The following is a 26,294-nucleotide window of genomic DNA, read 5'->3' on the forward strand; positions in this document are numbered from 1 at the left end:
CAAACCTCATCTGAAAAATCCTTTGAGGAAAGGAAAAAAGCCATCCTTTTGATATGATATAAGGCAAGGATTTGTCAATAGGGAGCCTCTTAACGCACAGGGAGAATTGCTCAAAACTCCCCAAAGTGCACTTAGGATAATATAAAGCCAATTTGCCAGGTAGCATTTACTCATTTTCACAACAAAACCTAAGAGGAAAAGAAAGCTAGCAGGCTCAGAAAGCCCACTGGAAGCTTAAAGACAGGAACTGTTGGCCTTCTTTCTTGTTTTGGGCTTCAGCTCCTAGAAGTCCCAACCAGCAAAGCCAGTGGTGATGGATTGTGGGAGTCAGGAGTCTAAAACATCTGGAGGAGTATAAAATATCTTTCCCATTCCTGCTTCAAGAGCAAATCTTGACAACAACCTCTTGGCACTTTGTCATTTGGAAGACCAGCTAAGAGACAAAAACTGTCCTGCTGTATCAACCCGTGGGTCTCATCAACAACCACGGTTAGCTCACCAAGCTACACTGCTTCTGAACACAGAGGATCTATCTGATGATGACAGGTAATCATATTTAATAAAGCAGAAATGAGCTGGAGACCACCAGAGGCGGAATCATCCTACTCCTACAAGCTGCTGACTTGTCTGGCAAAGGGAAAGCTGGCAAAGGAAAAGGCTCACTGCATGCCAACAGGGAAAACATACGAATCACAACATTGAGATGTTCAGGTGATTGCCATCAGTGGCCATGTAGTCATATACGAGTGGAATAACTTCCACCACTTTTCTAGTATAGTGACTTGGTTTGCCTCATCACCAGGTCAAAGAGAGCCTGCTTGCTTCCCTGGGCACTGCCTGGATGTCAAGTGTCTTTAGGCCGATGAATGCCCTTAAGAAACAGTCCAGAGAAGGAAGCATCAAGTTACTCCACACTTATTTAGAGCAATCCAGTTACTAAGGAAGTCTGAAAGTAGTCTGAACATTTGGGATTTCAGCAAAGCAAGAAAAATAAATAAACCATTCCTGGCAGGCATGGGAGAAGAAGGGGGGGGGGGGAATAATCCATTCCCCATGCAGAATCTATGCCAACCTTTTGACACAAAGTGAGGGAGGCAGCTGGCAATCACATGCTTACACTTAATATACACACACACACACACACACACACACACACATTAGTCATCCTTCAGCAAAGCAACCAAATGTTCCAATTCAAAGGGATACATCACTGCAGGAGGAGTCTATCTCTCCAGAAATTCCTCTTAGCCCAGTCAGATGAAATATTTGTTTGACTCCCTAATAGAATTTGCCACTAGACCCAAGAACTCACCATCTGACAGAGTGTGAAAGAACAGCAAAACCCTTCCCAGAACCATCTGTGTCCAGAGGCTCTGGTGCAGTTTCTTAAAAGAATATCTTTAAACAAATGGTCACTTTAGGAGCCAGGACTAAAGCAATGGGCACAGGCAATCAAATTTAAATCCAAGTCCCAAGAAAAAAAGTAGGAAAGTTCAAATTACTAGGTGAATCAGATTGTCATTTTCAGTTACTGCCTTGGCATTCAAACAAAAGGAAAATGCTCCTTCCTCCTTTTCATAGGGTCATTCAGTTACTATCAGAATGACAGGACAAGGAGAGTTGTTGTTGTTGTTGTGTGCCTTCCAGTCATTTCTGATTTATGGTGACCATAAAGCAAACCTACCATGAGATTTTCTTGATAAGATTTGTTTAGGGATGGTTTGCCATTGCTTTCCCCTGAAGCTGAGAGAATGTGACTTGCCCACGGTCACCAAGTGGGTTTCACGGCTGAGCTGGGAATTGAACCCTGTTCTCCAGAGTCATGGTCCAACACTCAAACCACTATGCCATGCTAAAGCCAGACTGATTTGTGTATTCTTTATAAGGGGGGGGGGGCAGCAAAAAGCTCCCTAAAGGTGGCTCTGTCCACTGCAACAAATACTGATTAAGAGAAGATAAAGGTTAAGAAGAAGAAGAAGAAGAAGAAGAAGAAAGAAAGCCAGTGTATTCTCCTTCAGAGCATAAAAGGAGAAAGCACAGAAGCCTTTGGGGAAAGCAAAACACTCAAGACTGCATTATTTAGAAACATCTCCCCAGCACCATCACTAAAGGACTGCTGAAATACTCCAACAAACTGTGTTTCCTGCTGCTCGCCTGGCTATGTGATCTTTAGGAGACCAATAAAACCCCAGCTGAAGTCTGATAAGTATCTGAAACATACTAACACCCTCCATTGCCTGGCAATTTTCTTTTCACAGAAACCACCTTCCCCTTTGACAAACACTCTAACCACAACCTCACTGATACCTCCACAGGACCAACAAAGAAGCACAACCTCAGAAGAAACACCCCCACAAACACAGCACTCAAAAAGGAGAAAAATAGTTTGGTTTGCCAGTGTCCGTAGGATGTTTCAGCATCTCTCACATCCAAGACAACTACCATACTGTGGCTTGCTTTGTCTGGGAAATGCCAACCCAGCCTCCTCCAGAGCCAAAATAGAGCTTCCTTCAAAAAAAGAAAAAAGAAAAGAATGGTTTGAAGTCGAAGGCTTTCATGGCCAGCATCCATAGTTTTTTGTGAGTTTTTCGGGCTATGTGGCCATGTTCTAGAAGAGTTTCTTCGTGATGTTTCGCCAGCATCTGTGGCTGGAAGAGAAACCCACAAAAAATAAAAGAATGATTTATTGTTAGCATACACCATAACACACTCCAGTTCACAAAGGTTTATGGCACATTAGGTTTACTCTAAAGGCACCAGATACCATCTGATCTTGGCCACCCCTGGTTAGTACAGTGGGCCCTTGATATCCACTGGGATTTGGTTCAGGAATACAAAAATCCATGGACATTCAAATCCCATTAAATAACATGGCACTGTAAAATTGTTTTCCTTATATAAAATGGCAAAGGCAAGGTATGCTTTTTGGAATGTATATTTTTTGGGAATATTTTCAAGCCATGGATGGATAAAGGATCCATGATAAAGAGGTCCAACTGTACTTGGATGGGAGACAGGAAACAAATACGAGGTGTTGTAGGCTCTATTTCAGAGGAAGGAACTGAAAAACCACATGTCAGTGTTCCTTGACTAAGAAAACCAGCATGGCATAGTGGTTTGAGTGCCGGACTGTGACTCTGGAGACCAGGGTTTGATTCTCCATGCAGCCATGAAACCTGCTGGATGACCTTGGGCAAATCACACTCTCTCAGCCTCAGGGGAAGGCAATGGAAAATCTCTGAACAAATCTTGGCAAGAAAACCCCTTACGCTGGCCACCATAAATTGGTGATGGCTTGAAGGTGTACAACAAGTAAATCCTATGAAATTCAAGGGGTCAGCATGAGTAGACAGGCATCTTCAAGGCACACACACACTTGTTTAAGATCTCGCAGAACTTTTTGCTATTTCTGCTGCAACTTCTTTTCCAACTCTTATGATCCTGTGATTAACTTCTTACTCTTCATGGCTAATGCTCTAGAAAATGGAAGCAACTGAACCTGTTCCACTGAATTTGTCCTGGTTCCTTTCTGAATGTCTGACACACACAATGACATAATACTATGGAACCACCTCATACCTCTGGACAGGAATCAACCAATCCATACAGGGGACACCACAATTATTTGGTTTTTCTTCAAGGAAAGAGAACAGTTTGTGTAGGTCTGAGGTTTCAAGGATATATGCTATTTTCACAACTATTATAAAATGTAATGATACATTCCATTTTCTTTTTATTCTTGGTGTAACTAAGCAAGTTGCATTGGGAGTTTCAGAAGTAAACTACACCAACATGCCCCTAGGGATAGAGCAGATTAGAAATTAAACTGCGTCTCATTGGTGGCTCACTTCAACTCCGTTACACTCTGCTGAACAGAAACTCTGTAGCAGGTTGAGTCTCCCTTATCCGAAATGCTTGGGGCCAGAAGTGTTTTGGAGTTTGGCGTTTGTCAGATTTTTAATATTTGCATATTCATTGATGTTTCATATACACCTTATACACATTGCCTGGAGGTAATTTTATAAATAGTACTTTTAATAATTTTGTACATTCAGCAAAGTTTGTATACACTGAACCAACAGAAAGCACAGGTGTCACTATCTCAGCCACCCACGTTTTAGAGTATTTTGGATTTCAGAATTCCAGATAAGGGATTATTCAACTTGTACAGAGCTGAACAGGCTTCATGAAACCCTGCAAACTAGATCCAGAGTCCCAACTTCTCACCTGTGAGGAACAACCTGAATCAAACTGTGATGAAGATCACAGAGATATGCACCTTAACGATCCAGCAGATTCATAACAGGAGTCTCATGATCCACACAACACAGGTTTGTAAGACAGAACAAAAAGAAGGGCTAAATATGATGAATCAGAATCCCTACCACCCACTGGGTGAGAAGAATTTGTCTCTGAACATGCCTGGAGTGCCTCAACAACGAGTATCCAGACTCCCAATTAGATGCCCATGCTAAGCCAAGGAGGCAAAGACACCAAAGTTGATTTTGCTGGGTTCGCATCTTTTGAGATCACTTGGCCGGCCTCAAAAAACCCAGACCCCACAGCTAGGGAGCATCTACATAGTGGAAATAATGCAGTCTGACACCACTTTAGGTGCTGTAGCTCCATCCTATGGAACCCTTGGATTTGTAGTTTTACAAGACCTTTAGCAAAGGAAAGCAGTGCCCTATGACAATTGAATTAGGGAGCTGGGTATTTTAGCCTGAAAAAGAGAAGGTTAAGAGGGGATTATGATAGCCCTGTTTAAATATTTGAAGGGATGTCATACTGAAGATGGAGCAAGTTTTTTTCTTCTGCAGCTCCAGAGAACAGGACCTGGAGCAATCAATTCAAACTACAGAAAAAGAGCTTCCAGATCAACATCAGGAAGAACTTTCTGACAGTAAAAGCAGTTTGACAGTGGAACACACTCCCTGGGAGAGTGATGGAGTCTCCTTCTTTGGATGCTTTTAAACAGAGGTTGGATGGCTATCTTTTGGGAGTGTTTTAATTGTGTCCTCCTGCATGGCAGGGGGTTGGACTGGGTGGCTCTTGGGGTCTCTTCCAACTTTTCTAGGATTCTATGAAAGAATGCTGGTGCCTCACAAAAGTGAGAATCCCTGCATCCTGGAGGATGGTGCCTGGGCAGATAAAGTGGTGTCAAAGTTGCACTGTTTCTGCAGTGTAGAGGCACCTCTGGTCCCAGGAGGAGAAAGTCTCCCCGCCGCATCAATGCGGATGGAGAGGAGGGACTTCCAGCCAAAAAGAAAAGAAGCCTGAAGCTGAGAGCAAAGCAGCGGAGCCCTCCCTGTCCTGCCTGAGGAGGAGAAAGGAAAAGAAGAGGAAAGAAGAGAAGGGACTGAGCATCCTTTGCAGCCCGCCAACCAACTCTTGAGGCAAAACCGCAGCCCAAGAACCTGCCATGCCTGAGCAGGATGGCCAGAGATCCTTCTCCTTTTCCAGGACAGGTCCTCCATTTCCACCTTCTGTCCAGAAGGCATTCCAAAAAGTCCTCCATTTCCAACAAGCCTAAGGTGCATGAGTGGTTTTAGCTTTAATTTGGTACCATGCACTCCCTCCCTTTTTTCCTTGACTGTCCTCCATTTTTCAGTGCCTTGTCCTCCTTGTTGGCTTAGGACCTCTAGTTCTCCTGTGGCTGAGGGAAAGAAGCCTCACCTCCACGGTCACACCTGTGTCCCACACACAACACACACACACACACACCTCAAAACCCCTCACCCACTGTGTGGTTGTGACGCTGGTTGTTGCGCTCCTCCCACACATAGGGTTGCAATGTTGAAAACTGAAGAAGACACCTGTACATTTAATAGGTAGAATTCAAAAACCTAGCTGTGTTAGTCTGTGGAATCAGTCTGTGGAGAGATCTTGGAGCACCTTTGGGACTCACTGAAAGAAAGAAGTTGGCAGTGTGAGCTTTTGGAGACTTCAGTCTACTTCCTCAGATGCAGGAGATGAACTTTCAGCAGGAATTGCTTGTCCTCTTCTCCACAACCATTAAAAGTACAGGAGCCCTCATAGGTTTTCAGTATAGCAACCCTACCCACACATAACTCCCACATACACACACCCCACAGCTCCAGACCCTCTGTTGCAGCTGTAGTGATGGTTGCTGTGGTTGTCCCACACGCCCAAAGCCCCTCACCCACTGTGCTTAGAGTTGTGGTGTTGGTTGTTGCAGTTGTCCCACACACAACAAAGTCCCTCAACCATTAAAAGTATAGAAGCCTTCATGGATTTTCAGTATGGCAACCCTACCCACACATAACCCCCACACACACATACACACACACTACAGCCCCGCACCCACGGTTGTGGTTGTCCCAGATACAACACACATCCACAATCTTGCACAATCTTGACTCATGGTGTCCCATCCTCCCCTTTGTGATTGCGGTGCTGGTTGTTGCAGTTGTCCCATACACAACACAAGCACACTCCACATGCCCCTAACCCTTAAAAGTACAAGAGCCCTCATGAGTTTTCAGTATGGCAACCCTACCCACCTATAATCCACACACACAGCCAGAGCCATCACCCACTGTTATGGCTGTGGTGTTGTTTGCTGCAGTTGTCCTACACGCGACATAAATACACCCCAAAGCCCCTCAACCCTTAAAAGCACAGGAGCCCTGGTGGGCTTTCAACATGGCAACCCTACCAACAGACCACCCCCCCCCACACACACACACAAGCCCCCTGTGGCTGTGGCTGTGGCTTCCTGACCTTGTCGGACGGCCTTGAAGAGGACGGGGTCCTTGCAGCTGCGGAGGACGGCCAGGACGTCGTAGCGGGGCAAGCCGGAGACGCGGACGCCCTGCACCTCCAGGAGCAGCTCCCCTTCGCCCAGGGAGCCCTCTCCTCCTCCTCCTCCTCCTGGGGCCTCCCCGACCTCCTGCTCCCCCTCGGCGGGCCCGACGTAAGGGAACTCCCCGAACTCGGCTCCCCCGAGGATGGCCACCGCCAGCCGGCCCTCGGCGTCCCGGCTCAGGGCGCACTGGTGCACCTTGGCCGTCCAGTGGTGCTTCTTCTGGAGCACCCGCGACATGGCGCTCCCTCCAAAGAGAACGAAAGCCAGGGGAAAGGGGAGCCCAAGGAAAAGCAGAGGCAGCCCAGGGGCCTCCCGCGCCGACTTCGCCCAGGCGCCGCTCCTCAAGCCATCCTTAGAGGGAACCCTTGGCCCGGCGCCTCCTGCCCGGCGCCTCCGAGCACGAAGAGGACGAGGAGAAGGAGGACCCAGGGCTCCCCATCGCCGGGAACCGAGCCTGGCCCTCGCCGCCCTCCCCGGGATTCCCCTCGGCCGCCTCCTCCTCCTCCGATTCCTCTCTTTCTTTCCCCTGCTTTGATCTTCCTCCTCCTCCTTCCCCTTCTCCTTTTTCTATCTGTCTTCTTTCCCCTCCTCTTTTCTCCTTCTTCTACCTTTCTCCTCCTCCTCTTCTTCTTCCTCCTCCCGCTTTTTCTCCTTTTCCTCCCTCTTCTTCTATCTCCTTCTTTACTCTCCTCCTTCCACCACTCTTCCTCCTCCTCCTCCTCCTCCTCCTCTCGCTTTTTCTCCTTTTCCTTCTTCTTCTTCTTCTACCTTTCTCCTCCTCCTCCTCCTCCTTCTATCTCCTTCTTTCTCCTTCTACCACTCTTCTCCTCTTCCTCCCCTTTCTTCCTCTCTCTCCTGTCTCTCTTTCTCTTCTTCTCTTTCTTCTAGCTCTCTCTCCTTGTTAAGTAACCCTCCTTCCCTTCCCTTCCCTTCTCTCTCCTCTCCCCTCAGGGATGGAAGCCCCTGCTCCCTCTCTTCCCTGCCGTCCCACCTGGGAACAAGCGAGCCCTGGCTCTATTTTCTCCAAAACAAACCCCCCCAGGCTCCCAACTCCCGCCTCCTGGGCTCTTCTTTGGGCCTCTTCTCTCAATCTCCCTTTCCCTCCTGATCCCTCACTTTTGGCTCCCTCCCTCCCGAGCGCGGCTCCTTTAAGCCACTACAAAGCCGACGCTTGTTTTGTTACACTGCGCTCCATCGCGCGGGGCTCTCTTCCCCCCTCCTAAAAAGAGCCAGGAAGGGACTGCGCATGCGCCCCAGGATGCTCCTCCCCCTTCTCCCCCCCAAAAAAACTCTTCCTCCCTCTTCCTCTTCCTTGTTGCTGAAGCCACTGCTGCTGCCCTTCCTTCACAGGCTCAGTGTGCCCTGAACCAGAAACTAGGCTGGACAGATGTTTCTGATTTGTTCAGGAGTGTATGAGGGAGGAGGGGGGTTGCTTTGTTTCTTACTTTCCACAGCCTGGCCCCTTTGCTGCTAGGGCGGTTGTGGTTGTGGTGTGCCTTCCAAGTTGTTCCCCACTTATGGCCACTCTCTCAGGTGAACCTACCTGTCCTAGGTTGCATCCACACTGGAGAAATAACCTGGTTTGGCACCTTCCGCTTGGGCCCCACAACAAACTCCCAACTCCCAGATTTCCATAGCCTTGAGCCAGACAACAAGTTAAAGCGGTGCCAAACTGGGTTATTTCTCCAGTGTGGAGCCAGCCCTAGAGTTCAAAGGCCTACTATCCTTGTTACACTGTAAAAACCAACATTGTAGCACCTCTGAGAGGAACACTGGGAGGAAGGCGTTGGCAGCCTGAGCTTTCCTAGGCTTGAGCCTACTTCCTCAGAGGCATTTTTTGAAGAACCAAAATACACCTTGTACATGTTGCAAGGTCTAAAGTTTACATGATACACATTGCACAGCTCCCAAGGGTTTCTTTGTCAGGCAAAGGTGTTAAAGTTTACATGATGCACGTCACAAGCTTTCGCAGCTCCACAGGCTCCTTCGTCACAAAAAGGAGCTAAAGTTTACATCTTACAGGTTGCAAGCTTTTGCAGGTCCACAGGCTTCTTTGTCGGGCAAACACCTTGCCATCAACAACAACAATACACAGATTAACATGGAGATCACTCCTCCCAAGCCAAGGTCACACAGTGTATGTGTGTGTGTATATATATATACACACACACACACACACACACACTTCTTCCAGGCCAGCATTCTCTGATGATGAGGAATGAAACATGAGGAATAAACTCTTCTAGTACATGGTCACATAGTCTGAAAACCCACAAGAAACTATGAATGCCAGCCATGAAAGCCTTCAACTTCACAAAGGTATTAAAGTTTACACATTGCAAGCTTTCACAGCTCCACAGACTTCTTTGTCAGGCAAAGGCATTAAGGTTTATATGATACACGTTGCAAGCTTTCGAAGCTCCACTGGCATCGGAAGAAATAGACTCAATCCCACCAAAGCTCATGCTGCCAATTTCATTCTTTCAGTTACTCTCAAAGGTACTGCAAGATTTTATTAGAATTATTATTAAAGTTTATTTATATCGTGCCATATGTTTACATGGCACTTTACATAACGAGCGATCGTAATCCGAATAACGCCTGCAGCGTACAGTCTTAAGAGCGAAAAGCGGGCGATTATAAAATCTTTTATTAAAAAATTATAAAAGATCTCTTTACATACTGTCTGTCAAAGGACAGGGATACCTTTATGGGGCCAACCAAATTTGCACAATATACATGTTGCAAGCCTTCAAACACCACTGGCTTCTGCATCAGGCAAACGTGTTCAAAAAACTTTTAGCACCTTTGCCTGATGAAGAAGCCTGTGGAGCTTCATAAGCTTGCAACATGTATAATGTGCATTTTGATTGGTCCAATAAAGGTGTCACTGTTATGTGGGTTTGGATGATGCCGTGCTTTGCTATACGGCCAATATGGTTACACCAGATATGTTTTCTGGATGTGAAGATACTGCATTTTAGCTGCCACAGGGGAATCAAAGAGAGAGCCAAACCACTGGGACTTTACTATTTGAGGTTTCTACTTTGAAAAAAAAGTAAAACAATTTTTCCCCTTTTAAATCAGGACTGCATTGGCATGTTTTACCTTAACAACACCTAAAAGTTTTCCTGACACAAAAACAGGGAGGCTTCCTGAGAAGAGACCAAAACATGTGGCAGAAATAATCCAGTTTGAGACTGCTTTAACTGCCCTGACTCAAAGCTAAGGAATTCTGGGAACTGTCATTTTTGTGAGACATTTAGCCTTCTCTGTCAGAGATCTCTGGTGCCACAACAAACTACAATTCCCAGGATGCCCTAGTACTGAGCCAGGGCAGTTAAAGTGGTCTCAGAGTGGATTATTTCTGCAGTGTGTTTTGGACCAAAGTCAGTGTTCTCTTCTTAACAAAGGGGCTTCACAAAGGATTTGAGCCAAACTGGATCTGGAAGGCAGTAGTTTTTTTGTCTTGCTAATGGAACTGAAAGTTTATTTCCTGGACTAAACTTTCCAGCACCCACATGGCCAGAAAGAAGGGGACCCACCTGCCTGAATACCCAGCCAAACCACATGAATCAGCTTCTTGACCAAATTCTGAGATATGACTCACATCATCATTTCCCCCTCTTTCTTTCTCCTGTATGATGTTTATCACCGTTCCCTGATGAAGAAGCCAGTGGAGGTTTTTGTGGGTTTTTCGGGCTAATGTGGCCATATTCTAGAAGATTTTCTTCCTGACGTTTCGCCAGCATCTGTGGCTGGCATCTCTGAAGATGCCACCATAGCTTGAAAATCCCACAAAAAATCATGGATGCCAGCCATGAAAGCCTTCGACTTCACAAGCCAGTGGAGCTTGGAACGCTTACAGCATGCTTTTTGTACATTTTGGTTGGCCCTATAATTATTACTAGTATTAGTATTGGTATATTTATTTGTACCCCACTTTCTCCAAAAAATTGGGATTCAACGTGGCCCTATAAAAGTATCACGGTTTTGTGGCTTTTGGCTAATAGTGTACTTTGCTATATAGCCAACATGGCTACACCATGATATGTTTTTTTATCACAGGGTTTTCTTGTTGTTCTTGTCTGCCCCCAAGTCATTTTTGACTTCTGACAACCCTAAAGTGAACCCATCATAAGGTTTTCTTGGCAAGTTTCTTCAGAGAGGGCTTGCCATTGCCATCCTTGCCCAGGGTCAGTAACCCAGTGGGTCTCCATGTCTGAGCCAGGATTTGAATCCTGGTCTCCAGAGTTGTAGTACAGTGCTCAAACCACCAGAAACTAGGCTGGCCGGAGGATGGTGTCTACTTTGTTTCCAAATGCTGGCCCTTAGGTCTACCACAAGCCCTTTTACATGAAGGGGTCTCTCTTAAAGATTAGCCTAGACCCTCCAGCCTGATGTACAATAAAATTGTGTAGAAGGTGTGCTGTTTTACAAGACTTAATTATTCAAGCTCATTACCTATCTTGGCTGCCTCCCCGCTCCCCATGGAACACAAAGGAAGTAGAGTCCCAGTAAACATGAAGAGGATTAGTTACAGGCACACTCCTGATCTACAAAGCAGTCTTAAGCCCTTGAGAAAGAAGTCTCTCCTGCTCCGTTCCATGCGTCCTGCTCCCAAGAAGCCACACATAGGATTACAGCAGCCTCCGTTAGCAACAGATTCTGTTCAGATACAGTAAATTTAGGGACGTATTTGCCCAATGCAAAACAGCAGAACTTGGAAAATATACATGTGGAGGCTTGCTGGCTGGAGATTTCCAGAAAGGATAGTCCAAAAAGTGGCTTTGGCAAAACATTTATTGTATATGCAGCACCTGGTTGGATGCACTCAGTTCAAATTGAAGGCTGTTGCAAGTTGAGTCTCCCATATCCAAAATGCTTGAGACCAGAAGTGTTTTGGATTTTATTTTTATTTCTTGGATTTTGGAATGTCTGTATTCACATATACCAACACGATCAGATATCATGAAGGTGGGACCCAAGTCTAAACACAATATGTATATATGTTTCATACACACCTTATACATATAGTCTGAAGATAATTTTATGCAACGCTTTTCATAATTTTGTGCAAGAAACAAAATTTGTGCACAATGAAACTTTCAGAACACAAAGGTGCCACTATCTCAGCCATCCATGGAACAAGTGTTGTTTTTCTTTAGTATTTCTGATTTTGGAAATCAAAGGGGGACTCAGTCTATAGTATGCTGTACTGTGTGGCTAAATATTCTAAAGGCACCAGATCCTGTTTAATCTTAGAAGCTAAGCAGGGTCAGCTCTGGTTAGTATTTTGGTGGGACACCACCAATGAATACCAAATGCTGTAAGCTACATTTCATGGGTAGGAACTAAGAAAACCACCTCTGACTATTTGTTGCCTAAGAAAACCCTATGAAACTCATGGGGTCACCATGAGTCAACAAACAAGTTAAAGGCACAGAGTTTAATGTGGTATTTATTAAGTCTACTGGGAGCAGGGCAAGAGATGAGATCGGTTCGTGTACAAGTCCATGGCAAAAGTTCAATTACTTTTAATGAAGAACAGTTACCATCTTCGGTCGAAGTCAACAAACATTGGCACACCTTTGCACACACCTCTCCTATCAGATGAGCAGGAACTGGTTGTTGGGTTGAGTGAATTAGAGCCTGGATTAAACCCCACCCTATAGGTCAGGACTGAGAAACCTGTGGTTTTCTGAATGGTTCTGGCTATCTGGAGCTCATATTAGCCCCAGAGCCTGGCCAGTGTTTGCTTCATCTACATCTGGAGTGTGACACCAGTCCCTATGATTCCATGCACAGTCTTTAAAACCCAGTCATCATAGTAACTAGATTGGGAGGGGGGGGGGTGTTTTGGACACATCTCCCAGTATACTAAAGTAATTTGCAGGCAAAAGTCTGTTTCCACATTACATCACCATTTATTATTTTAAAAATTACTCCCTAAAACAGGAGAAATACTCCATCCCATGCTCCAGTTAACATCATGGGGGATGATCATGCTTCCTTACATCACTGGCTCCCTGGTCATGGTGCCATCTGGATCTTCTTCCACTGGCTTATTGGGTGGGCACCAATTTATATGCCCACTCAATTTTTCATCACAGAAAGGGGACTCAGAGTTGAGTTGGGATGACCAATGAGGGGGGACTCAGTGAGACAGATTAGGACAGAAGTTATCCTCCCTTGCCCTAAAATCTACCGTACATTTCTCTATGACTACATTGGGTATGTCTTTTGGTGTACCAAAATACCCAAGAATTGAGATCTTCTGGAAGGGCTTTCCTCTGGGTTCCATCTGTGGAAGCAGTACTCTGTGTGAGAACATGAGAGAGGACCTTTTTACCTGTGGCACTCCAGTTGTGGAATGCCCTCCCTTTGGAGACCTGAATGGTGCCATTGTTGGGCTTATTTTGGTGCCAATTATGATTTTTTGCTTTTGTATCACCTCCCAGCCCACAAGGGCTCTGGAGGCAATGAATAAGTAAAAACAATTAAAATGGTCCAAAGATTAAATTTAAAAAAAACATGTAAAAGCTCTTTAAAAACTTTTCAAACATTCCTAAAATACAATTTTAAAATGTTTAAAACAGAGCAATATCAATCACGAGGTCATGAGGAACAGCACTGCCTGGGCTGCTTAAAAGAGATGGCATATTCACACGTGTAAATTTTGTGTCCTTTTGTCTCCTTTGAGACTGGACCTCATATTTTAGGTGACTGGTTTTTTTGATAGAATTAAGCAGCTTGGATAGCCCTTAAAGGGTCATACTAAAGCCCAGAGTTGATTAACTGCCCCCCCTGGTTCCAGGCACCATTGGACACCTCTGGAATACATGCTTTATATGCAGAAGGTCCTAAATTCAGCCCTGGCAATAGCCAGCCAGCCACTCCCCTCTTTTTCCACAGGGGTTTATCCACCTGTGACACCAGATCGACCATGTGCCAGGAGTCAGGAAGCTGCTCAACTCATAGCAAGTTATAACAGATGAAAACTCTGTTTTGCCAGATATTTTTGGAATGTAGCTCCCATAATTCTTCATGGTTGGCTGTGCTGGATAGGGCTGGTTGAGCCAAGAAGCATCTGTTGTTGTTGTTGTTGTGTGCTTTCAAGTCATTTCCAACTAACGGTGACCCTATGGGAACCTAAAATGGGATTTTCTTGGCAAGATTTGTTCCATGGAGGTTTGCCAATGCCTTCCCCTGAGGCTGAGAGAGTGTGCCTTAGGTCCAGAACTATCTGGAAGAATACAATTACCCACTCTTGTGTTATGGTTCCAGGCTGTCTATGACTTGTAGAACTACAAGGGCTAAGCAGTCATGGCAGTGCCACTGTTGCATAAGCCCATGAGTGTACAAAGGGGAAAGGCAGGGACAGCCATCTGCCCTCTGCCCACACACACACACACACACTTTGCTGGTGAGTAAATTGACCCAGCAGATGCAGCTAAGCCCCCTCATTCAGAACACAGGATGGAGAGACCCTGGGAACTGCATTTGCTCCACCCAGTGATGTCACTAGGGTTGGTGTCACCCAGTGTGATAACTCATGGTGTCACATACACCCCATTGACCTCCTCCCATTTCACACCATATAGAATCCTTAGTGCTAATATTGTTCATAAATCATAATTCCCATATATCACTGAATGTAATGCTAATAGTTGTGACATAAACAACTAGCAAAATTAAAAGTGTAAATTCAAATTATAATATCATATGTACAGCCTAATTGTATTTACACATACATAGTGAAGATTTGGTTAAAATGTGATTTTTTAAAGAAAAAAATAAATTATTTTTTTAAAAAATCAAAAAACATTTGTTAAAATTTAAAATTTTTGAAATTTTAAATTTAAAAAAATTCTGGGGCCTCTCCATTCTCTTCCCACTGAGCTTAACCCCACTTCCACCATCTCTTAAAGCATTTTAAAAGGAAGCAGATGAATGCCACAATCCATTTCTGCCAAAAGGTAGGTTTTTTGAGAAGCAGTGTGTCATCCCCCTTAGGTTGTCACCTGGTGGGATCTGCACCTCTGCACCCGCCTGGTGACACTGCTGTCCCCACCAAATCTACAACTGCGGTGGTTGTAGACATATTACCTTTCAGAAGTAATGTGTTTTTCTTAACTCGTTATAGTGTGAAAGATCCCTCCATATCTTATCACACACTCTCAGCCTCAGAGGATAGCAATGACACCCCCCTCCTTTGAAGAAAACTGCAAAGAAAATCCCATGAGACATTTTCCTTAGGGTACACTTGAAGGCACACATCAACAACAAATCTTGCTACAAAATCATGCAGCCCTCTCTCCTGTTGAACTGCAACTTTATATTGTTGAACTGCAATATTCCCCACTCTACGCTAGCTAGAGTCAGTGGGAGCTGCAGTCCAACAACATCTAAATGGCTAACTGATTGCCACCCATGGGCTAAATTGAATTGAGCTAATGAGATCTATATAAGTGTTTAGCAATTGATTAGCTAAACAATAGATTTGCAGTTAATTAGCTAAGACTGCTGGGACTTGCAATCTCACAACATCTGGATGGTCCCACGATTCTCACCTCTGATCCAGCTAACATTGTGTAAAAAGTAGCCAACATTTTGTAACTCATTTCTAACCTTTCATTACTTTCATTACTTTATTGGAGGGGGAAATCACTTAGGATTGATAAGAGAAAGGCACAAAATTTGGATAATTCCTGTCCCAATTCCGTCAACATTTATTTTTAAAAAGGTAGTTTTCAAAGGCAATAGTTTCACAGTTATCTGTGAAGTAACTGCTGTGTTTGAAAGGCCAGTCACATTTCCCTGAGTTGCTACAGGGGCAGTGGTTGTTACAAAACCCCAAAACATTTTAACCCACCTCCAGACAACTCCAGACATCTTACAGTATTTTGAATATCTCCCCACTCCAAGAAGAAATCACAGTTCATAAAATCAATACCAAATAATATATCTTGGGGGCAAGGCAACATGTATGTACTTCTTTGTCTCTTCTTTTCACAGGGAGCAGAACAAAGTATAATCTGAATATTTAAAAAAAAATCATAAAGGTGCTTTGTGATCAGAGCAAATGTCCTGGTGTGAGAGCTGCCAACAATTACCCAGGCATTCCCAGCTTTTTCTGGGGTTTTCATTGTGGGACTTGTCCTGGACAGAAAGTTCCTTTAAAGAAAAAGAAATTGTAGGATAGCTAGAGATTTGCAAAGCCATTTTTCTGTCTGGGGAGAGGAGATGACGGAGGGTGCAATTTGATGCTGTGTCCTCTCTCTCTATCTCAGAAATAGTAGAAAACAGCCACCTGGGAGAGAAAAAAATCCTTCACTGAGCACACACCATCACAATATTTGGCTTTCGTCCACCTCTCGTCCAGCTTCTTCTCTTTATAAACTGCATTTGAGCTGTAACTGGCACCGATTTGCCTGTTCATTATTTATTGATTTATTGTTTAGGGGCCAAGCGGTGGTTAATAACATTACAAAATGATGGTCCCCTGAGACAATGGTTAAAAAATGGTTCTTTAACAGAAATCTGGGAGGTGGCCACTGATCCCTCCTGCAACCCTCTGCTCCCTGGTTTTTGGCTTGGTCCAAACACATGCATACCACTTGCTTGTTCATGTGTATACACACAACCAGCATCAGAGAAGGGAAACATCTAAAGACTTGTCATTAAGACACAACCTGCTCTGGAAACCCCAGAGGCCTGCATTTCATTACTAGACTCATTACAATAGATCCATTGCATCAGTGGGATTCGCTGAAGTATTGACTTCGGGTTGAGAAATGGATTAATTGAAATGCCTTGATTTGGGACTAACTGGATTTAGGCCAGCCTGTCCAGGTATGAATTCAGATGGAAACAGTGGAAATCTCAGCTTCTGTGATCTAAGTAAAGAAGCAGAAGAGGGAAACCTCAAAAGCAATTCTGGACACAATCTTAGTAACGGCTGCTGATGCTATGGATTTGCATAGCTTCAGCGCCTCAGGGAAACTCTGCCTCGTGTTTCTAGCAAGGAAGCTAGGATTTTCCTTATGGAGAAGGGGTGGATATGTTCCTATGTGACACTGTGTGACCTTTCCTTATATTTTAGAACATACTGAACATGGTTTAGAACTGATCCTAACCAACAGGGATGACCTGGTTATTGGGGGTGCAAGTGGTGGGGTCCTTAGGTGGGAGTTATCATGTTCTCCAGGAGTTTGTTATACAGTGGAAAGGAGAAGCCAGTCATAGTCAGACACACATTTAGGGGTGCTGACTTCAAAAAAACTTAGGAAAACACTGGGGGTGTAGCCAGGATTTTAGGAAGGGGGTCCAGACTAAGTGCCACCATTATAATGGGGCTTGGGTGCGGCAGAGCAGCAGCACACACTATTCATTTTTCTAATGGAAGGGGGGGGGGTCCGGACCCCAAGAACCTCCCCCCTTGGCTACGTCCCTGGGAGAAGGGAGTTCAGGATGGATGGGAGTTTCTCAAAAGGGAGATACCGAAGGCACAGTCTCAGACCGTTCCAATGAGGAGGAAAAATGGGAGGTGTCTCAAGAAACCGGGTTTGATGACTAAAGAACTTTCAACTGAACTGGGTTTTAAATGGGAGATGTATAAGAAATGGAAAAGGCAGAAATAAATAAAGAGGAATTTAAACAAATAGCTAGCACAAGTAGGGGTAAAGTCAGGAAAGCTAAAGTGCAAAATGAGCTCAGGCGTGCTAGAGAGGTTAAGAACAACAAAAAGGGCTTTGGGGGTATGTCCATAGTAAAAGGAAGAAGGAAATGGTAGAACCACTATGTGGAGAAGATGGAGAAATTCTAGCAGGGGACAGAGAAAAGACAAAATTATTCAACACCTTATTTGCCTCAGTCTTCTCACAAAAGGGAAAGGGTGCTCAACCTGAGGAAAATGGAGCAGAGGACACAATAGGAGAAAAGCAATGGTGAATAAGTAAAGAGGCAGTACAGGAATACCCAGTTAATCTAAATGAATTTAAATCTCCAGGACCAGATGAACTACATCCAAGGGTATTAAAAGAATTGGCAAATGTAATCTCAGAGCCATTGGCAATAATTTTTTAGAACTCCTGGAAAACAGGAGCAGTCCCAGTCGACTGGAGGAGGGCAAACATTGTCCCCATCTTAAAAAAGAGGGGTGGGGGGGGGAGAGGATCCCAACAATTATCACCCAGGGGTTTTTGGAAGTCTCTCATTCCTGGGTCACCTGTCAAAGCTGACTTGATGGCAATTAACAATAAGTAAATAATAAGGCAATTCTATCTATGGGGATGGATCTGGGGCGATTTGTCAAGAGTCTTCACAAAGTGAGGTCCCCTTCCTTAGCTTCTATGGAACCACTAGACCCTGTCCTTGTTCATCAGAGGCCTCCTCATAAATATATCCATATGGGGGCTGGGGCAGGCCCCCAACCATTCTAGCTATGTTAAAAAGAACCCCACCAAAACCCATCCTTTGGGCATACTTGTTTTATGGTGCCACAGACTGCTCATAGTCTTAATTCATCACATCTTAACATGTTGGGAAAAGATTGGAAGAGAAAAAGGAAATGTGTTAGAATGTATATTTTCAGTTGCAGGAAGGAAGACTGAAAAGTTTTCCTCCAGCTGTTCTGTGTGCCTATGCATAAATTAAATGGCACAAGGGAGAACTTCACCTTATAGTGTTAGGGAGGTATTTACTAGGACTGACACCTGTAGAGCTCCAAAACAAAGAACATATTGTCAAGGATCCAATAGTCCTAACTTGTGGCTTCCAACTGAAGCAGACTCATATATAAACACTGATCTACAATTCAGCAGTTGATTCAGTAACTTTAGTGCCTCAAGGATTAGTAATTGGATTTAGGAAACTGAGAGACCAGAAGTTGTTAATATTAACACCTATTAACAATAACACTTTTATTTACAGTGGACTCTTGCCTTACGCGGGGGATCCGTTCCAGATCCCCCCACACACATAAGGCAAATTCTGCCTATGCTCGAGCCCCATTCATTTGAGTGGTGCTCGTGTGTGCGGTGGTGCGGCGGCGCGTGTGCACTCCACAGGCACGCACCCCATTCATCTTAATGGGACACGCCGCCCCTTGCACCCCATGCACTCCCCGTGGCTTGAGCGCATGTGCTCAAAGCCACGTATAGCGCGCCCGTGTATAATGCAGGCGCACTGTATTTACTTAAAATACTTCCATTTTAAAGAGCAGGAGGAAGCCTTGGTGGTGCAGTAGTTAAATGCCTGTACTGCAGCCACTCACTCACAAGCCACAAGGTTGTGAGTTCAATTTCAGCCAGGGGCTTCAAGTTGACTCAGCCTTGCATCCTTCTGAGGTCGCTAAAATGGTTACCCATCTTGTTGGGGGCAATTAGCTTACCTTAGAAAGAACTTAAGTGCACTAATAAGGGGTATAGAAATGTACTTGCTATTGGTTGCTATTGCTAACTACTGGTTTATCTCTGGGTGATATGAAATATACTGGCAAATGTTTCTGACTCCCCTCACCTTTTTAGTAACAAAAAGTTATACTACTGAGGCAACCAGAGTTTCCTAACTTTTTACATGCACCTGGACTCAAGTCTGTTTCAGACAAAAAGCCTGTGATATTTCATTCCAAGTACACTTTGCTACAACTAGCTCGCTGCTCAGGAATCCTTATGGAATTCAATTTCAGTTCTAATCTATTTCAGTTTAGCCACCGGCTTGAAAACAGTTAAATATATACCAACATTTGGGCAGTGTATACAGAAAACCTACACACACACACACACACACACACACAGAGAGAGAGAGATACCTATACAAGAACTCCAACCATCATTCAGGACAAAAAAGAAGCACAATAAAAACACTAGTAGACCGGGCAAAAAGGGTCTGTGAACCCCACTTCTTGGAAGGTGAATTGAAGCACCTGGATTAGACTCTACAGGCTAATGGTTACTCCAGCTCAAACATTAGAAGGGCTATGAGACCTACAAAAAATCCATGAGTGAAGACAAACAGCCACCTAAAGGGAAAGTATGTTTACCGTACATCAAAGGAGTTACAGACAGAATAGGGAAACTGGTGAGGGAACACAACTGCCAGACAATGTACAAAACAACCAAGAAAATCCAGCAAATGCTGCACTCAGCGATGGACAGGAGAGACCCTCTCACAGCCACAGGAGTTTACCACATACCGTGAAGCTACGGACAAGTCTACATAGGGACCACCAAACGCAGTGTTCAAACACGAATCAAGGAACATGAGAGACACTGCAGACTGGGGCCTGTTACAGACCGCCCAAAAGGGGAGATCTCGGGCTGCTGCCGGTTGCAGCACGGAGGAGTCGCAGCAGCCAAACCGCACGACTCCTCTGCGCTGCAAAGAAGGAGCATGAAAATCACGCTCCTTCCAGCAACCCGGAAGAGACGCCGCAAGTGCCAAAGCGCACACTTGCGGCGTCACTTCCAGGCCGTGACGTGCGGACGCAGAGCGTCTGTTACATCAAAATGGCGGCGGCCATGTGGAATGGCCGCCGCCATTTGTTATGGACTCTGACGGTAAGAGGGTAAGGGGCGTCTGGAAGAGACGCCCCTTTTTCAAAATAAACCATCCGGGCCATAAATTGCTATTTGGAAATTCTGAAATTCTGGACCATGTCAACAACTATGAGGTCAGAATGCACAGCGAAGCCATTGAAATCCACAAACACCTGGACAACTTCAACAGGAAAGAAGAAACTTTTAAAGTAAACAAAGTTTGGCTACCAGTCCTGAAAAACAAAGTTGCCAAGGGAATGGAAACAGAGCAAATCCAAAAGTTCTAGAATGATTTTTAATTCTCATTCTCTGTGGTGCTAGAAATTTGAGAAGTGAAGGGAAATTGCATTGGTTGTGCAGAATTCTTTTGGGAGACAATGCCCTCATGCCACCTCCACCTCCATGGCTGCACCCCTGCATATGTAATAACCAGGAAGGGGAATTGCCAGAGTATGTTCTTTCATTTTGTATTCTACAAAAGTTTGCCACTTGTTGCTTGTTCTTTTATTGTCCACATTTCTTGGTTGATCTGCCAACTTCTACTATAAATTGTTGTGGTCAGATAGAAAACTGTAGAGATGGAATCCATTCAGATTCTTTTTTTAAAACCCACAAAACAATCTAAACATCAATCACTTGTCATATAAAACATAGTGCATTATATAATCTTCCAGTTAGGTAAATTATGCTTCTTGGAGTCCTAGAAATTCCTTCTCGGTGAATCTTGAGGGTTTTCTTCTTCTCTTCTCCATTCTTCTTTTCTTTTCTCTTCTCTTCATCCCACCTTGATACCTTCTCCTTACACAACTCAACTTTCCACATCCCTTCTTCTCCCCCATTTACCCAATTTCCATTCATCATTTTTATCCTTCTTACATAATAACATTATCCTGAATCCATTCAGATTCTAACAAAATCTGCCAGCAAATATGGAAGACAAAACAATGGCCCACAGGCTGGAAAGTTTCACTATATATTCCAATAACCAAGAAACGGTATAGCAGGGATTGTCAGACTGATCAAATGTTTACAAGAAATGCTTTTACTATATATGGAGAATATATATGGAGTGAGAATGCCACATGTTCAGGATGGGTTAAAAAAGGAAGAGGCAATGGAGATTATATCACAAACATAAGTTGGAAAATAGAACACTCCAAAAATTTCAGAAAAAACTTGCACTTTATAGGTTACAGCAAAGACTTTGACTATATACTATAAGAAATTATGGTTTTCTCTAAAAGAAATGAGAGGGCTGCAACATCTGATTGTCCTAGTTAGTAATCTATGCTATGCTATGGACAAGAATCCACTGTCAAGACACAATATAGAGAAATAGAATGGTTTCCCATTGGCAAGGGCATCCAATAAGGCTGCTTTTTATCACTGCATCTGTTTAATTTTTTGCAGAATATATACAGAAAACAGGATAAGATTCAGATGAAGCAGGTGTGAGGATTGAGGGAAAGGAACATAAACAATGTAAGATATGGAGATGATATATCACTTGCAGAAAATAGTAAAGACTGGGAATTACTTATTGAGGAAGGTTAAAGAAGAAAAGCCAAACCTACAGATGAATATTGAGAAGACAAAAATAATGACCACAGACAATTGACATAACTTTGCATTGGATAGCAAAGACATTAAACTAGTTTGAAATTTCCTTTACCTTGGTGTGTGTGTGTGTGTGTGTGTGTGTGCAGATGCCTTCAAGTCACCTGTTGCCAGGGTTTGAGTTTGTAGTCAGGAAATCAGAAGACTAAGATTGGAAAAGAAGCCATGAAGGAACTAGATAAGGTTCTCCAGTATAGATTTTTTTTGTTTTGTTTTCCCTTGCTGACAGGAAGAAAATCAACTCATTTGAACTGTAGTGCTGAACGATAGTTCTACAGATACCATAGACTGCTAAAAAGACAAATAAATGGGTCTTAGAATCTAGCTTGAACTCTCACTAGAAGGAGGATGACTAAACTGAGGCTCTCACATTTTAGACCTGTGGCTCACTGAAAAAAATCATAGTGCTTGTTATCACGGAAGGCAGTAGGAAAAGAGGAATGCCCCACTACAGGCAGATTGATTAAATTAAGAAAGCCACGATCCTGAGTTTGCAAGGCTTGAGAAGGGCAGCTGATAACTTGGAGGTTTCTCATTTGTAGGATTACCATAAGCCAAGGTCCACTTAATGGCAAACGACAGCAGCAACTATAAAGCCAGCAGTGGCAAAACTTCTGTCTGATGAGACAGAAATGAGAAAGTAAATGGTTAGTGTTGATGGAAGGCCCTAAGGGGGAGAACACAACATTCATAATTTTTAATACCACATTTTGTAATACGCGTGTGCGCGCACACACACACACACACATTGCTTTGTTCCTGTCTTTTAACTGTAATAAACTAAAATACTGAGGTAACCAGAATTGATTTTTTTGACAGGGGAGGGAATGATGGGGTCACTACAGTTCTAGCAGTGGCATAATTGAAATTGGTGTCACCCAGTGCGGGGGGGGGGGGAGTGGAGGAGGAAGATTTCCATGGCCTCCAGAATGTACTGCAACCCCCAGCAGCCACCGCCAGTTGAGGAGGCAGGGCAAAGGCCATTTGGGCTCTGGCATGGCTGCAGCCACTCCAGAGTTCAAACAGAAGGTACTGTAACCCCCCAGCAGCCAAAACTGCTGGAGGGTGGATGTAAAGGCCATTTGGGGTCTGGTGCGGCTTCAGTCAGTCTGGAGTTCAGAAGCCACCCCCACCCCCCAGCAGCCACACTGGAAGTGGCAGTGCCTTGGCTCCAGAGCTCTGTTTGTGCTTCAGCAATGCTGCAGGTGTGCAGGCCCCGAAACCAAAGGTACTGTCCCCCCCCCCCCCATTAGCAGCCACTACCACTGGTGGGAGTGGTGCCTTGGCCTCCAGAGGGCCATTTGAGTTCTAGCATGACTGTTGGGCAAATGAGAAAGGGATGAAACACCCTTTCTCACTCACCCAGTAACTATGCTAGTCTCACTGGGTATATCTTTCTGGGGTCTCACTAGGTGTAGTGCACACACCCTGCTTCTCTCTAATGACACCACTGAGTTTTAGTCCTTAAAACAAAATTCCAGGGCTCAAAAGTCCTTAATTCTATGTATTCTGCCCCAAGTCCCTGTTGGTGATATTCAGTGTCTTAGTAAAAGTGTGTCTGGCAAATCTGGTATACCCATTCTTAAATTCATTTTCACCCTTCTAGTTCAAAAGTGATACTCTTTGAAGCAGCCTGCAGTTACTGGTTTACTAAGAACACATTTTTAAAAATACAATACACTATTTTACATGTCTTTTAAAAGAAAAAATACAGAAATAGTGCCAGATGCAATATAAAATTGCAGGATCATGGGGCTGGCCAGATGGTTATTGCAGAAATGCGTAAGACACAAATTTTGAATTGTCGAATTTTGGAATAAATTCTATAATCTCGGGAGAGAGAAAAAATATTTTGAGAGTACACAGATGTAAATGAGGAAAGGCTGTAAGTAATCAAGAACAGTATTTATTTTCAATGCATTCAATGTTACTTTATATATATGTGAATTGAGAAGTTACATGATCAGTGTGTGGATGAGTCGATGGATGTATGAGACTGCAGCAGTGTGAAAGAGAAACAATTTGAGGTTATATCTCATCTCCAACATGTCACATTATTTATATGCAAATATTCCAAAATCTGAAAAACTTCAAAATCTAATACACTTTTGGTCCCCATCGTTTTGGATAAGGGAAACACAGCCTGTATGAGATTTTCTTGGTGAGATTTGTTCAGACGGGATATGCCTTTGCCTTCCTCTGAGGCCGAGAGAATGTGACTTGCCCAAGGTCACCCCTTGAGTTTCTGTGGCAGAGCAGAAATGCAAATCAAGAGCCCTCACCTGACATGCAGACTACTACACCGTGCTGGCTTTCAACATTATAGGAGTGTGCAATAAGAGCCAGGTCAGCTCATGGGACACATTTATTATTATTATTCTTTTCTTGAAAGGCTGCAGCATCCTGTGTAGGAACATTACCGTCATTGTTAAAAGAAGAGCATTTAGGAAAGGAACTCGCAAATAGCACACAGAGGATGAAGTCATAAACTCACTTACCTGGTAATTTCATTGACATAAATAGGACTGTAATAACCTGACCATTGTGGGATTAGGTGTGTTATTATGGTCCAGACCAAGACTTTTCTGTTTATTATTCTTTGCTGTCCTGTTTAGTTAGCCTGGAAATAAAGTGAGTAGGAGTAAAGTGACTCTCTCAGTGTGTATATTGGAGGCAGGCAACATTGCCCTCCAGATGTTATTGTATTACAACTGTCAGCCCTAAACAGCAGAGGTAGTGGTGGAGAATCATGTGAGTAGCAGTCCAACATCTGAAGGACCACACTTGCCCACCCCAGAGAGAGAGACAGTATTATACAAAGTACTTCTGAGTAAAATCAGCATAGGAATATGGGTCAAATGCCAGTTACTGGCTCATGATCAAAGTCTTTATGCACCAATGGGCATCTGAAATTCACAACTAATCTGAAAGCAATTTCCCACATCAACTAAGGAGTCATTCCCCATACTGAGGAAACCTTGAAATTAAGAATAGGAGACCTGAGTGTCTATCACACTATCCTGCTATAATGCTATTATTCCACTTTAACTGCCGGGGCAACATTCAGTGGCATTCTTTGGGTTTGCAGTTTATGGAGGCCCAAGGGGTCTCAGACTGAGAATTCCACATGTCTCTCCATAAACTGCAAATCCCGTTATCCCATAGAATGTTGCCATGGCAGTTAGAGAAATAATAGTGCTATAACAGTCTAGTATGATAGGGTTCTCAGTTAACAACAAAAATAACCAGGATGTGTGTGGAAGAAGAAAGGCTAGCTAGGTAATTGGGGAGAATAGTTACACATTCTCTAAATTTATCATCTTCTTGATCCCTTACACACCCACATATTGAATGTTCCCTCAGACTTATTAACTAGAGATGGAGGATCTGCAGCCTCTTGTACCACAAATCCCATCACTCCCAAACACTGGTCATTTGGCTGTGTCTGATGGGAACTGGAGTCCAGATGTTTCGAAAGCCACCACAGTTCTCCATCCTTGTCATATATCATCGGAGTCCTTGGGGGAAAAAGCATTCCATGTGACCATCACACCAGTTTTATGTCTGTTTACAAATTTCTTTAAGCAAACACAGCCTCCAGTTCAAGCCTTTCTCTCTCTCTCTCTCACTTGGCAACTTGTTGGGGTAATTGACCAGCTAAAATGGACAATGGGCAGTTAATGCTGTACAAAATGTTCAGGGAGTGGGAGAATCCCAAAGAACAGATGACAAGATAGGGAGGTGCCTTACTGCTAGCCTTTCTGCCAGACCTTGTTTATTTCTTTCCCTTCCTAAGCTTTCCCTACAATCCTCTCCTCCCCCACTCTCCTTTGTGGCTTTTGTTTTGCTTTGTGCTTTATTTTAATCCTTAATTACAAAGGCTCTGCTGTTGTTGCTGCTGCTGCTCTGAGTTTGACCTCTGTATTGGTGATACTGGATTGATTCTTCGCCTTCCCTCTCTAAGCACAGGCATACCTCAGTTAACAAAGTAGATGTGCTCCTAGGCATGATTTCTTTAACAGAAAATTGGGTACCAAAGGCAGAAATAACAGAGAAAGCATAGGGATAGGTTCCTGCACCATTGAAAAGATGACCAACACAACGTTAATTTATGCTTTTTTGACCTGCTGGGGGTAGCTGGTGAGACAGGCTTATCTGTTCTCCCCATTTCTCTTGGTTTTGCTTTCCATGCTGACACAGGCTGCATCTGCACTGTAAAATTAATGCAGTCTGACACCACTTTAACTTCCATGACTCTACAGGTTGGAAACCCACTAGATGACCTTGGGTAAATCACACTCTCTCAG

At 44.0% G+C, this 26,294-nt stretch overlaps 1 protein-coding gene across 19 annotated transcripts in view; it reads right to left on the reverse strand.

Moving 5' to 3' along the window:
• Window positions 1–7,591, reverse strand: part of LOC149321295 (membrane-associated guanylate kinase, WW and PDZ domain-containing protein 1) — a 607,636-nt gene extending 600,045 nt beyond the window's left edge. For all 19 annotated transcript variants that reach the window (XM_089519146.1, XM_089519138.1, XM_089519129.1 and 16 more), the window contains exon 1: window positions 6,745–7,591. In XM_089519146.1, coding sequence (XP_089375272.1) covers window positions 6,745–7,066 — 322 coding nt within the window. In that variant the 5' untranslated portion in view covers window positions 7,067–7,591. The remainder of the gene's footprint in view (window positions 1–6,744) is intronic.
• Between the last annotated feature and the right edge of the window lie 18,703 nt (window positions 7,592–26,294).

Source organism: Sceloporus occidentalis, unplaced genomic scaffold (assembly GCF_023333645.1).
Source record: "Sceloporus occidentalis isolate IW3139 unplaced genomic scaffold, rSceOcc1.0.p SCAF_1, whole genome shotgun sequence".
Taxonomy (NCBI): Eukaryota; Metazoa; Chordata; class Lepidosauria; order Squamata; family Phrynosomatidae; genus Sceloporus; species Sceloporus occidentalis.